At 56.7% G+C, this 12,832-nt stretch overlaps 1 protein-coding gene across 2 annotated transcripts in view; it reads right to left on the bottom strand.

The window, feature by feature from the left end:
• The window catches only part of PDE2A (phosphodiesterase 2A), an 89,754-nt gene extending 84,175 nt beyond the window's left edge, over positions 1–5,579 (bottom strand). The window contains exon 1 of one of the 2 annotated variants that reach the window (XM_014842027.3): positions 5,384–5,579. In XM_014842027.3, the coding sequence (XP_014697513.1) occupies positions 5,384–5,454 (71 nt within the window). In that variant the 5' untranslated portion in view covers positions 5,455–5,579. The remainder of the gene's footprint in view (positions 1–5,383) is intronic. The other variant, XM_044752429.2, reaches the window with a different exon arrangement.
• Between the last annotated feature and the right edge of the window lie 7,253 nt (positions 5,580–12,832).

The following is a 12,832-nucleotide window of genomic DNA, read 5'->3' as shown; positions in this document are numbered from 1 at the left end:
CTCTGGGGATTCATCTCAGACCAGACAGGGCACCCTAGGCAGGAGGTCACATGTCTCTGAGGCCCCTCGGTCCCTCCCACAGAGCATCCACACTTCTCACCATTCCCACTACCACGGCTCCATCTCAAACCTCCTTGTCTCTCCCACACGATGACAGCTTCTGGGCTCCTAGCTCTGGTCTCTCCCCCTCCCGGCCCCCACTGAATCTTTCTAAATGTGTAGGTGAGTGTGGGTGGTTCATAATGGTAGCAGCTAACCTTTACAGGCACCTGCTGCATGCCTGGTGCTAAGCTATCCACTTCCAGATTGTTCACAGTCATCCTGCCAGGAAAGTATTATTATTCCCACTCTGCTATTCACGTGGAGCTCAGAGAAGTTAAGTAAGTTGCCCAGGACCACACAGCAACAGAGTAATGGTGCTGAAACTTGAACCTATGCCAGTCTGCCACCTTCTCTCTTCTATTTTCAAAGCCTTCTCTGAACCCAGGATAGCTATCCAAAGAGTGAGAGCCCAGAGGCCCCTAGGTCCACACATCATATCAGCAACTTCATCATTGGATAGTCCTCCCATATGTCTGACTTAAGTCCCTTCTGTGCACCAAGCCCTAGTTGCCTTCTGTTTTTCAGGTAGGGCAGTGAGAAGGGTGACTTCAGAGACTTCAAGAAGTGGGTCACATCACTGGGGACCTGGCCTTTCCCAGGGAGCGGACAGCTGGGAGATAAATGTGTTGAAAACATCCCTGTTACTAAATATATCAACTTCCCAAGCGGATGGGGGTGCTGACAGGGAGCCTGTGGCCCGCGCCCTGAAGGCCACAATCTTGTGGCTCAGACAAGCTAGGGCACTCAGAGCAGCACACAAGGCTGCTCCGGCCCCGTCCTGGGGCCTGGGAGGCCAGCATGGAAGGGGATGATGTCTCATCCTCCCAGCCAAAGCTGCCGAGCCCAAGCCAGCTGATTTGCATATTACTTTGCATTCATTTGCATGCCAGAAAAAGGGGCCCACATTTTTTAGTCGCGTCCTCTCCTCCATTTCCAGGGCCTCTGTTCACAGTATACCCTACTCTCATGCAAGGAGGGGGCCCTCAGTAGGCCCTGCTGGGGGCACTCAGAGAGACCAAGAGGTTGCAAATTTATGACGATGCCTACACATCAAGGCTGTTAAGGGACACCTTGGCAGCAGAAAGTGCCTCCTATGATCTAACTTCAATTCCCTTGCTCCTCTCCCGCTCGATCTGTGCCCAGTCCTTCCCCAACGCTTGCACTTCATGCTTAGGCCACTTTGCACTCCTACAGTCCTCACACAAACAAAACCATGCTAGTGCTCACCCCAAGGCCTTTGCACATGGTGGTCCCTCCTCCTAGAGCTGTCCCTCAATTCCGCCTGGAGAAGCGACTCTTCCTTCTGAGGCCAGCCCCAAGGCCCCTCCTCTTAAATGTCTTTCTCTGACCCTGGCAGAGACAGGAAAGGCTTCCCTCCACGTGCTCATTGGCTCTGTCCGTCTCCCCGCAGGGCTGCCATGTTTGGTTGGGCACAACCCAGTGAATGGCAGCTGAGTGCAGGAAGGAAGGAACGCATCCTGACCCTACCCCTGCCTCTGAGCCCCTCCAGTCCCCTCTCCCTGGACGATGTCATTCACCTGCAGGAGGAGCAGGGATGGAGGGTGTCTCTGCCTCCAACTCCCCCTCCTGTCCTGGGAGACTTCCCTCTCAGGCCTAGCTCACTCTCTTGAAGCCAGGAGATTCCACAGCTGCTCCAGGAAGTTCTTCCTATTGTCTATCCTCACTCCCTTTGCAGGTTGCGCCTGCCTCTTTATCATTATTTTTGGAGTGTTTGCGGACTGTCCCATCTCAATTTTACCATCTGTAGGGGGAATAAAGGCTGCTCATCCCTCCCCACTCTTTGCCCAGGATGTGTTCAAACTATTATGCCCCAACCTGGCCCTGCTTAGGAGGAAGGCCAGTGACCCAGGATGGAAGGACGGAGAAATGACACAAGGCCAGGCTGGGTAGCTGGAGTAGCTGGGCCCTGCAGAGGAGCCCAGGGCAGATTTAACCCAAGAGAAGGGCTGCCTAAGAGGGAAGGGATGAGCATCCTGTCCCTGGGGGAATGTAAGCAGGGCTGGATAGATCTGTGGGCAAGCTGCAGAGAAGAGTGAAGCAACTGCTAGAAGGCAGCCCAGATGCTCTTCGTGTCCTCTCCTCCTCGGAGGCTGCATTGAGCCTGGGTGCCCAGCCCTGTGCTGTGAAGCACGAGGAGGTGGCTCCTGCCTTTGAGGAACTCCTTGGCTGGTTAGGTAAGGAGCTCACACACAGGAGATATCATAGGGGAAGGCTGAGTCTGACCCGCACTCTTGATCTTGTACCATCAGGGAGAAAGACATCAGGGTGGGACATGGGGTCAGAGGGAGGGGGACCCAAGGAGGCCTTCCTTACAAGAGGCTTCCTATTCAAAAGCCCTTCACCAGCTCCAGCTCCCTAATCCTATGAGGAAAAGTCCAAGCCCCTTAGCCTGGCACTTGAGACCCTACAGTATCTGGCCCCTTCTGCCTTCTCTTCCTCTTCTCAACACCCTTCTCCCTCCTGCCAACCCCAACTCTTTCTGCCCCTTGAACCCTTGAACATGCCACGCTTTCTCACATCTACCCACCTTTACACACTGCTCTCTCTGCTCTGCCCTACCTGGGCAAGTCCTAGCCATCCTTCAAGATCCAGCTCTAATGTCTCTTCCCTCGGAGGCCCTGGCTTGGTGTGGGCTGCCACAGTCCCCAGAGCTCCCTCTGCACAGCACTGTTCACACTGTGGGGCTGTACGTTTGCACTTCTGCCTCCTTCATCAGACTGGGCACTCCCTGAGAGCAGGGTCTGGGTCAGTGTCCACTCTGTGTCCCCAGGGACCAGCCCAGTGGGCACCAAGCAGGCACTGGGGAGTCCTTGCTGAGTAAATGAATGAATAAAGGAATGGATGAATGCAGGAATGGAAGTGTGCAAGGTAGGCCTAAGCAGCAGAAGCCAGAGGAGTGCAGGCGTGAGCTGACAGCAGCACGGCTGAGGGTGAGACTCCCAGTCCATTAAGACTGAAGCAGGGTACTGCTGGGAGCTCTGCCTCCCCCATTTGGCTAGATCCCAGCCAAGCCATCAGTAGCCCCCGGGGACAGGAGGCTGGAGTGGGAAGCAGGAAGAGTGGCAGGAGCTGCTCAGTGGGTAGGGGGAGTGGGGGGTGCAGGGAGCATAAAGGCAGTTAACCCTCCCTGAGCCAGCCCAGCTCAGGCAGGCAAGAGGTCCCGTGCGGGGCCTGGGGGAGGAGGAGACTGAGGCTCAGGGCTGATGAAGAGCTTCAGCCCCAATCTCGTAGCCAGAAGAGGGTGACAAAGCCCTAGGCTCAGTTTCCCTGTCTGGGAAGAGATGGCTCCATGATCTCCAGCCCTCTGCACCCTGGCTGGAAACCCCACAGGGGTCTCTCCACTACCTTACTTGCCTGAGCCTTCCAGGAGTTTCCTTCCCGACATCCTGACCCTCTGAGGTCCTCCCACCGCACCCCCCACCCAAGTCCAAGCCTGGGCCACCTCGATGCTCCCTTCCCATCCTCTTTGCCGAGCCCTCCAACCTCTCCCTTCAGAAAGTCCCTGGTCTCGTCTGCCCCTTGGCCCACTTGGCCCAGACCTTACTGATGCCCACATCAGCCTGGCCTCCACGCCCCCATCTCTCTCATCCAGTTCAACCTTGACAGTGCCACCTGAGGCAGCTTTGTAAAACCCGTATCTGAGTATGTCCCTCCACTGCCTAAAACCTTCCTGGACTCCCCAGGGCCCTCAGGACACAGCCCAAGAAGCCTGGAGTTCAGAGTCCCGCAGGATATGGCTCCTGCCTACCCCTCCAGCCTCCTCACTCCTCCAGGCACATGCCTGATCCCAACCCAGGGCCTCTGCTTATGCTGCACCCACCCCACCCCCCACCTGTTAGCTCGATCCTGGTCTTTACTGCTTAATTATTCTCAGGCTATTTTATGTCTAGGAAGCTTAGGAGGCCCGAGAGGGCAGAGCCATTACTGCCTATTTCTTTTCTGCATCTCCTCACAGGGTGTAGAATGAAATGTCCTGGGCTCACAGAGGTGGTCACACATTCAGCCACCTCCACCCTGCCTCAGGGGGCCACAGTGTCCCAGCTGTGTCCTCAACCACAAGGGAAAGAAAACAGCCACCCACACCCTTAGATGAACACACACATATAGACACACACACGCACACACCAGCATCAATACACACACCCACGCCAGAACACTTATGTTGACACAGACATCCACATCCACACCCACACGTACAGCAACACTAATATCCACACACTAACAAATAAACACACCAAGACGAATGCACATGGAAACAAACATGCTCAATATTTAGTCCCTCTATTTTGCAGACACAGTACACATATTAACATGCATGTCAACATACACACTCAAACTAACACACATACACACTCCACACGCAGATGAACTCTCGCAGGCACACTGGGATGCTCACACACGCTGAACGACGGCTGCACACCCAGCCACCAACTGGTCCCTCTACACCCCAGGTGTCCTCTTGCACCCTACACACACTCACATACACATACCCTCACGCAGCCTGGTACAGACCTGCACCTCCACAGAATTGGAGACACCTGTCACTTGCCTGCCACCTCGGCAGCCCTCAGACAGTGGAGGGGCACTGCCACTGAACCCCCTCCACTCACCTGCACATGCATCCCCGTGCACGTGGGCACATGTGAGGCTGGCCTCATTCCAACCGGCTCCATGGTTCTCTCTGGGACAGGTGCTTTACGGTAAAGTTCCCAAAACTGGCGGCTCTGAATCCCAATCTCAATCCCATACAATCCCACAGAGGGCAGGCTCCCAGACCCTCTTCGGCTCCAGGGCCACTCTTATTCATTCATATGCACGTTCCCTCTCTCTCTCTCTCTCTCACACACACACACACACACCACACAGGGACACGCCCCGGGGTCCCAAACATCATCCCTATCCAGGGTCCTGAGTCAATCTAACAGCCCTCCTCAGAGCTCCTTGGAATGCTCCCACAGACCTCCCCCACCCCAGCCCCTGAAGGAATGATTCAGATTCATTACAAACCCCTCCCCCAGCTACCAGCCCCCTCTATGGGATCCCAGCCCCATCACCCGCTAGGTTGATGCTAGGCACCCCCACCCTACACAGATGCCCCCCAGGCTACACTCCAGGCAACCAAGCGCCCAGGAGCAGGATCGATCCTCCCACGTGGCTCAGCTCCACACCAACCCCAGCTCCTTGGAGGGACTCCCAGGACCCTGTCCATGGCATGTCCTGCAGCTGCTCACCCGGACCCCAGCCCCTCGATAGTACTCACGGCTCAGCCGGTCGCGCTGCCGGGTACTGCTGGCTCCTGCAGAGGATGGAGTGGCCGCATGCCTGCCCCATCGCTCCTCATCGTCTGCCTCCCCAGCCAGACTAAGGTGGCACCTCGCCCTGTCCACCCTGCCTGGGGTTCCAGGCAGAGCGCCTGGCCCAGCAGGCACAGGGACCCAGAGCAGCAGCCTGCCCCCCCCCCCCCCCCCCGACTCAGCCTGGACTTAACACCCCAATCCAGCCCTGCTACCCCAGCTGCTCCCGCCTCTCCCTCTCCGGCTGCCACTGCCTCTGCCGCTAGGCTGGCTCTGGGAGGAGGTTGGAGCAGGTCTGATAATGCAGAAGGGGGAGGGAGGAGGGAGGAGGAACAGAGAGGCCCAGACAGAGAGGGAGAGAGGGAGGGAGGGGTAGAGAGAGACTGGCTGGGAGAGAGGAAAAGACTCACACACAGAGGGAGAGACTGAGAGAGAAACAGACAGACAGGAAGGGAGAGAGAAACACATGAAGAAGGATAGGAGAGAGGGATCGGAGGCCCATAGAGATCAAGATGGAAACACCAAGAGATCAGAGAGGCATAGGGAAACACACACATACACAGAGGAACAAAGGAAAAAAAAGTGGAGACAAATGGAGACAGAGAGGAGTAGCTGATAGAGGAGCTAACAGAGAGGGTAATGTTCATGGGCTAGGATGGGATCTGCGGATGAGGGGCGGGTAGACGGGACCACAGCCCTCTGTGACCCCAAGAGAGAGTCCCTCAGGGCAGGGGGGACACTCCTGTGCCCTCCTCAAGTATGGAAGGGCCAGGCCTCCAGGCAGAATTAGCTCCTCTGGGCTCCCTCACTAGGTTTGCATCATGTTCCCAACATGGAGTTGGGTAAACAGGAGGTTCAGAGGGCTTTTGCTGATGGTCTTTGGATTCAGAGCCTTGTCACAGTGTCCACCTCTTGGTGACTCTGCGTAGCTGGGACACTGTGGGAGCTGATGCTGGAACACAGATTTCTACTAGGAGTTGTGGCCACACAGGCTGCAGCATACTCCACATGGCCTTCACTGTCCACAAGCTACAGACATGGGGGATGGCCTGCGGCACCTCTGCCCTGTCCCCAGAGGGCACTCCTCAGGAAGGAGCCTTAACCCAAAGGAATGGGGGCATACTAGGCAATGGGACAGGTAGGGAGTTGTCTCAGCAGAGCTCCTGTTGGATGTAGGAGAAAAAGCTCCACACTTTCAGGCAGAAGATGGAGGTTCAAGTCCGGGATCCGCCAGTAACATACTCATTCATTCATTCACAAACACCTACCGCTGGCTAACCTCGTCAGATATGACTCAGACTGCTCCTTGCCTTGGAGAAGCACTCAGGGAAGGGGTGGGACTTGCAGTGTGACAGAGGGAAGCACAAGGTCTGTAGTGCCCAGAGGGGGCCCTTGACCCAGTCAGGGGGTAGTGAGCATTTCCAGAAGAGAGGATATCAGCTGGGTCTTTAAAGGCAAGGAGGGGACCCCAGGAGAAGGGGGTGTATCCCAGGCTAGACGAGCTACATGTAACCCTGACCAGTAACCCCACCTCTCTGAGCTGTGGGGGGAATAACTCCTGCCACAAACACCAGCTCCAGACAGAAAGCCCTGAGACTGAGTGGAAACCTGACCCCTGCCGAGCGCATGGGGATGCAGTCGTTGGGGGGTGGACTGGAATGACCGAGCTGGTGCAGGAGGCCTGTCCGGGCTAAGGGCTACAGAAAGCAGTTGTCTCATGGCTTAGCAAGTGTCAGGAAAGAAAATAGGAGAGAGCCTTTCCTTCCCACTGTGGCCCAAGAAGGTAGAATTTTAGATCTCTGGAAGCTCTGGGCAAACTGTTTTCTCAGCCTGACCCATCCCTGGGACTCGCTGCTCCACGCCTGCCGGCTGGGAAGCCATTCTGGGAGCTCAGACAGCCCAGACCCTGGACCATGTCCAGTCTTGGCCTCTCACAGCTCCCCTTCATGCCCTGAGGAGCCTGGCAACAAGCAGCTGAGTCAGAGGAATCAAAAGATGGCACCTCCTGGGCGTGCCGAGAACAAGTGCGTGGAGGCCTCACCTGGCCCTCAACCTCCCTTCTGCCCTCCCACTCTGGAAGCCACGGTGGAGACCTCATCTTCAGAAGTCTCCTGGGAATATACTCAAGCAAGTCAGGTGGGAGGGAGGGTCTCCTCCCCATCACAATGCCACACCAGACTCCACAGTTGTCCCAGAAGTAAGAAGTCTACAGGTACCAGGTGCGAGATCCAGGATACTGGGTACTTCAGGACTTAGAGACAGGCAGGTGGAAGTTCAAATCCCAAGGCTGCCATGTGTCCTGGGTAAGTTATCTAACCTCTCTGAACTTCCATTTAGTTTTCTCATCTGAAAGATGGGGTCACAAATTCCAAGCTCGAAGAGTTGTGAGGTTTGGGGAACGTCTGTGAAGTTCCCAATAAACAGCATGCTCCTCCCCTCCCCTCCCCTGAAGAGGTTGAATTGATGGGGCTGAGGGAGTAACAGCCCCAAATGCTGGGGTAGTGGCTCCTTTCGGGCAGTGCCGGGAGCGGGTAGGTGCAAAAAGGGAAGAGGGCCCGAGACTCTCCAGGCCTGCTCTTCCCTCCTCCACCTCGAACTGGCCTGCATGCAAGACCAGCCTGTGCAGAAACCAAAGGCCCCGAGCGATTAGAGCGAAGCCCCGCCCCGCCGCAGGCCCCGCCCCCGGGCCCTCCCCCACCCGGACGCTCTCCAGGGTGCTGATCTGTGCGAGCCCTGGTCCACCACCCCGCAGCCAGTCAGCAGACAGTTTTTTGCTAGCTGGGAGCCGGAGGGAGGTGAGATGCTCCTGGGAGGTGGGTGGCTGCCCAAAGCGATGGGAGGATGCAGCTTCTGGGATCCAGCCTCCACCCTGCGCCCACCGCTTCGCGAGGACTGCAGGCCCCACAGGCTCCAGCTACCTCCTCGTGGCCAAAGAAGGAGGCTTCTTCTCAGCGTCCTCCCCCGCCACCTCCTCTGAGGCTGTTTCCCTCCCACCTTCCAGACAGCCCCTCCTGTGGCTCATCCTATCTTCATTCCCTCAATATGGGTGTTCCACACAGGAGCACCGGGCCCTGTCTCTCCTCATTCTCCACCCGACCTCCATGGAGTATGGAGCCTTCCCCCAACAGACCAACAACTCCAAGTGCCCCCCTGCCGCCTAAACACCTCTCTGGAGCTCCGGATGTCCAGTCCAGGCTGCCTCCTGGACATCTCCTCTGGGGACATCCCATAGTCTCCTCGCACTCAAATATTCAACATCCATCACATCTTTTGTCTCTATCCAAGGCATCAGCACATTTTTAATTCCCAGTCTGGAAACTTCAAAGTCGCTTTGCCTCCTCCCTCTCCTCCACCCTCTGTGTCAAATCTGTATCGAAGAGCTGTCAATTCTCCCTCCGTAATTCTCTCACATCTGTCCACTCCCTCTGTCCCCCAAGCCCCAGCTTTCATCCCCCTCCGCTGGTCATTCTCCAGCCCCCTAATCCAGTTCAACCTCTCTATTCCACCTCCACCCTGCACCTAGCACTAGCTTTCTAAGGCATCTATCTGATCATGTAACTCCTCCTCAAAAGCCTTGCATCGCTCCCCAGTGCCCTCAGGATAAAGACCAAGCTCCTCAGCCCAGCAACTGAGGTCTCTTATGACCTGGCCCTGACTGACCTCTCCATCTTCTGCTTCAGATGGAACAGGGTCTGGCCCCTAAGCACATGCCAGTCCTTTCCTCAGTCTGTTTCCCCTCCCAGGCTGACTTCCTTCTCCTCTTCCTTTTGTCTGCCCATCCCCAATCCTGGCCCATCTGTCCTGGCCCAGTTCAGCACACACCCTGCCTCCACCCACAGAGAGGGTAGGCAGGAGGGGGTCACACTGGGTTCTGGGTTAAGCAGCCTTTGGCGGCCTCTCCCTTCCCTAACTTGCCATCTGTCCCAGTGCCTCATCCCCTTCCTTGGATTCACCCCATTTCTTCTACTGGATCGTGTTTTCCTCAAGGCCAGGCCGAAGTCCTATTCACCTCAGCCCGTCCCCAGCCTTAGAGCAGCCTCACCAGGTACCAGTGAGAAATGTTGACAGAGGGGAGTGGGAAGGAAGGAGAGACAAGTGAGTGTGGAAATGAGACAACGCAGAGCCCAGTCCAAGATCACATGGGAACAAGCCCTCGGTAAGAAGCCACAGGTGGATGTGGGGACACAGGTGGTAGTGGGGAGGGCCTCACACTGACCTGCTCTGTAGGGATCCACTCTCCCCCAGGGGCAGACTGAGGCTGTAGACTGTGAAATAGCTGCAGCTCTCCAAAGGAACGCTGGCAATTGGCGGAACATGGATTTCACGGAGGGTCGGCCTGAAAACCCCTGGGTGACTCCCTGTGGCTGGGGGCCAGGATGGGCCCACGTCTGGGCCTTTGCAACAGGAGCTCGGGGGTGAGGGCACGGCAGGGGAGTGGGAAGCTCAGAGAGACAACTCGCAGTGGTTCTCCACCTCCTCCTGGACCAGGAAGCTCCCATCTGTGGCTCCAAGGACAATGGCTGGAAGAGCATGATGTCCTTGGTAAGGGCCTGGCATAGTTCCCTGTGTTCTAAGCACAGACCCATCACACCATGGTGACAAGGCCTTTGCTGACAAAGGAATGAAAGGCCACCACAGCCTCCAGAACAGCTCTAAGGTGGGAGAGCTTCTTCAACATCTCAGGAAAGTGGCTTTGGGGATCCAGGACAGAGGGTTGAGGCATTGTGGGCCTGCTTCAGGTTCCAGGATCAGTCAGAGCTGCCCTATGAGGGAAGAGGCGACCCTACTTGGGGACAGTGAACTTCCCATTGATGCCGGACGGGGATGAAGTGGTGGAACAGACGGCAAGTTCTTGGAAGGGAGAGGCAGCCAGAGCTCAGCCCCTCAGCCCAGAATCCAGTGACCCTTCCTCCTGATACTGCCCCGTGGATGGGGTGGGGGTGCTGAACTGACCCAGGGAGAATGGGCAGATTTGGGGCGGGCAGAGAAAAGCAAGAGGAGAAGGAACTCAACCAGACACTTGGAAGTGCCTTCTGCCTAAGGTCAAGGTCATCTCCAGGGATAAGAATAAGATGCGAGAGCCAGTGGAGTCCAATCCCTCACTGTACAGATGGGGAAACTGAGGTCAGAGAGGGCCGAGACTGCCCAGGGCAAACAATGAGAAAAGGGCAAGGATGAGCCTGGGACCAGGGACTCCTGGCCGCTGCACACTCCCTTCCCCCACCCCAGTGTCTCCTATTAGTAATCTTTCACCTCTCTCTCCTCCTCCAGCCAGGGCAGAGGCCCGGGAGAGAAGGCTATGGTTAGAGCTTGGAAGAGATGAGGAATTTGCAGGGATGAGGCAAGGCAGACGTCGCCCCTATGGCTTCAGACTCTGGGGAAGGTTTTGCTCTCCCTGGGTCCCCAGCCCCCTCGCTACCACCACCCTCCAATACAGCACACCAGGATCCTCCTTGCAGGAGGCCCTGAGCCACCCACTCAGCCCTAATCTACCTCGTCCCCCTTAACTCCCTGCACCTGAGGGGGGGCAGGAGGGGGTGTGACTCAGTGGGATAAAGGCAGCTGCTATATTTGAATGATTACATAAACCAGGAGGAAGGCAGCTGCAACGTGACTCCATCAAGGTCGGGAGACAAGTTGAGGCTGGGCCCGGGAGGCAGGGTCTCCTCCCTCCATCCAGAGGCTCCAGCCTGGACTTAGACATGACCCTAAAAGGACCTGGGGCTTGGGAGCTAGTTTCTGCATTGCTGGACTGCAAGGGAGGTCTTCCCTAGGGCTAACCACACCAGGAAGCCTGTGTTCCCTCTCCATCTTCTTAGAAAAATAACCTCCTGGCTTCTAGACGCCCTAAGGCCAGACCTAGACTAAGTCCCAGATGAACTCTCTCCAGAAGGCAGGCAGAACTGAAAACACGGATTGTCACTAATTTAGAAAAGAGTGCCTGCTGGGGAGGGCACTGGGCATGAAGCCTTGGCTCACCCGCACCGTCTGGGAAGGATCTGTGTTCCCTCCCAGCCATGCCACTTATCAATCACCTGACATTAGCCTCAGTTTCTTCACCTATAAAATGGGAGCAGAAAGTATCTTCCTCATAGCTTTGTTCTAAGGATTAAATGAGATGACACGTGCAAAGCCTTAGCCCAGCAGGTGGTGAGTGCTTCATAAGGGGCTTCTCAGCACCATCATTTGCATCATTATTACTACTGCCCACATTAAGGACTGGCTAGAGACGTCCCAGGTGGCTGGATCCCAGCTTGGATTGACTCCTTTGCCCCAGTGACCACCAACCTGGGTGGAAGGTGGGAGACCAGAGAAGAGCACTGAGGTCTGAGAGTCAGCTCAGCCAGAATTGCTGTGTGCCCCTGGGCAAGCCCCTGCCCTCTCTGGTCCCCCGTCTATAAACGAAGCCTCAGGGTCCCCAGCTCTGGAGCTCATGTTTGCCAGAGGATTTCCCCCTACTGGGATTAGTGACTTGTGGCCTTGGGAACAGTGGTACAAGGAGAGCTGGTCAGGGTGGGGGTGTCCTGGGGGTGGTACGAGCTGGAGGCGGGTGTGGCAGCCAGTGCTGGGGACCAGCACTAGACCCACCTCCTCAGGGCCTCTTGGCAGCTCCTCCTGGGAGCTCTGGGGGCCCTCCTGGAGGAGGAAGGCTGTGCCCACCCAGGCTGTGTTGCCATGACGCTGGTCTCCATGGTGCCAGGCACGCAGCCCTCCCCTCACCCAGGAGGAGGAACTGAAAGTGACAGGAACTGAGGAGGCACAGGCCCTCGGGCCCTCTTGGCCTGTCCCTCTGCCTCCATCAGCTCCTGTGATGTCCCGTCGTGAGCCCCTCAGGAGGAAAGGCAGGGAGGAAGGACAGTTTCCACCTCAGTGGGTCAAAAGAGTGACAAAGAGAGGACTCAATGACTGAGGTGGAGGGAGAGACGTACAGGGGTGCAGAGAAGTGGAGAGAGGGAAGGGCTGGGAGGGCTGTGAAGAGAGCCGGAGGGGGCGAGGGGGAGACGGGGAAGGCGGGCGGTGGGGAAGCAGAGCAGCTACAGTCACGGAGGGGAAGTGCCTCGCAGGCTGACAAGTGGTGGGAGGCACCGTCCAGCCCATCTCTTTGGTCTCAGTGTTTTGAGGTGGGTGGTGGTGGGAGGACAGAGTGGAGGAGGAGAAGCAGGAGGGAGGGGGGCAATTTTCCTAGAGAGCTTGTCTGTGGAGGTGTCATACACGTGCCGTGCATGCGCGCACGTGTGTGGGGGGTGTGTGTGTCTGGAAGTGCAGGCTGAGGTGTGCAGGCATCACGTGTGTGCAGGGCATGAGTGTGTGTGTGTGTGGCATGCATGTGCCTGTGCCACTGTGTCTCCAGGGTGATAAATACAGCAGTTGGAGCTGTAACCAGGGCAGAGAAAGTACGGAAATTTCCACAGGCT

Source organism: Equus asinus, chromosome 20 (assembly GCF_041296235.1).
Source record: "Equus asinus isolate D_3611 breed Donkey chromosome 20, EquAss-T2T_v2, whole genome shotgun sequence".
Classification (NCBI taxonomy): domain Eukaryota; kingdom Metazoa; phylum Chordata; class Mammalia; order Perissodactyla; family Equidae; genus Equus; species Equus asinus.
The sequence above is the reverse complement of the archived record's forward strand: the minus strand, read 5'-3'. Positions and strand labels throughout refer to the sequence as shown.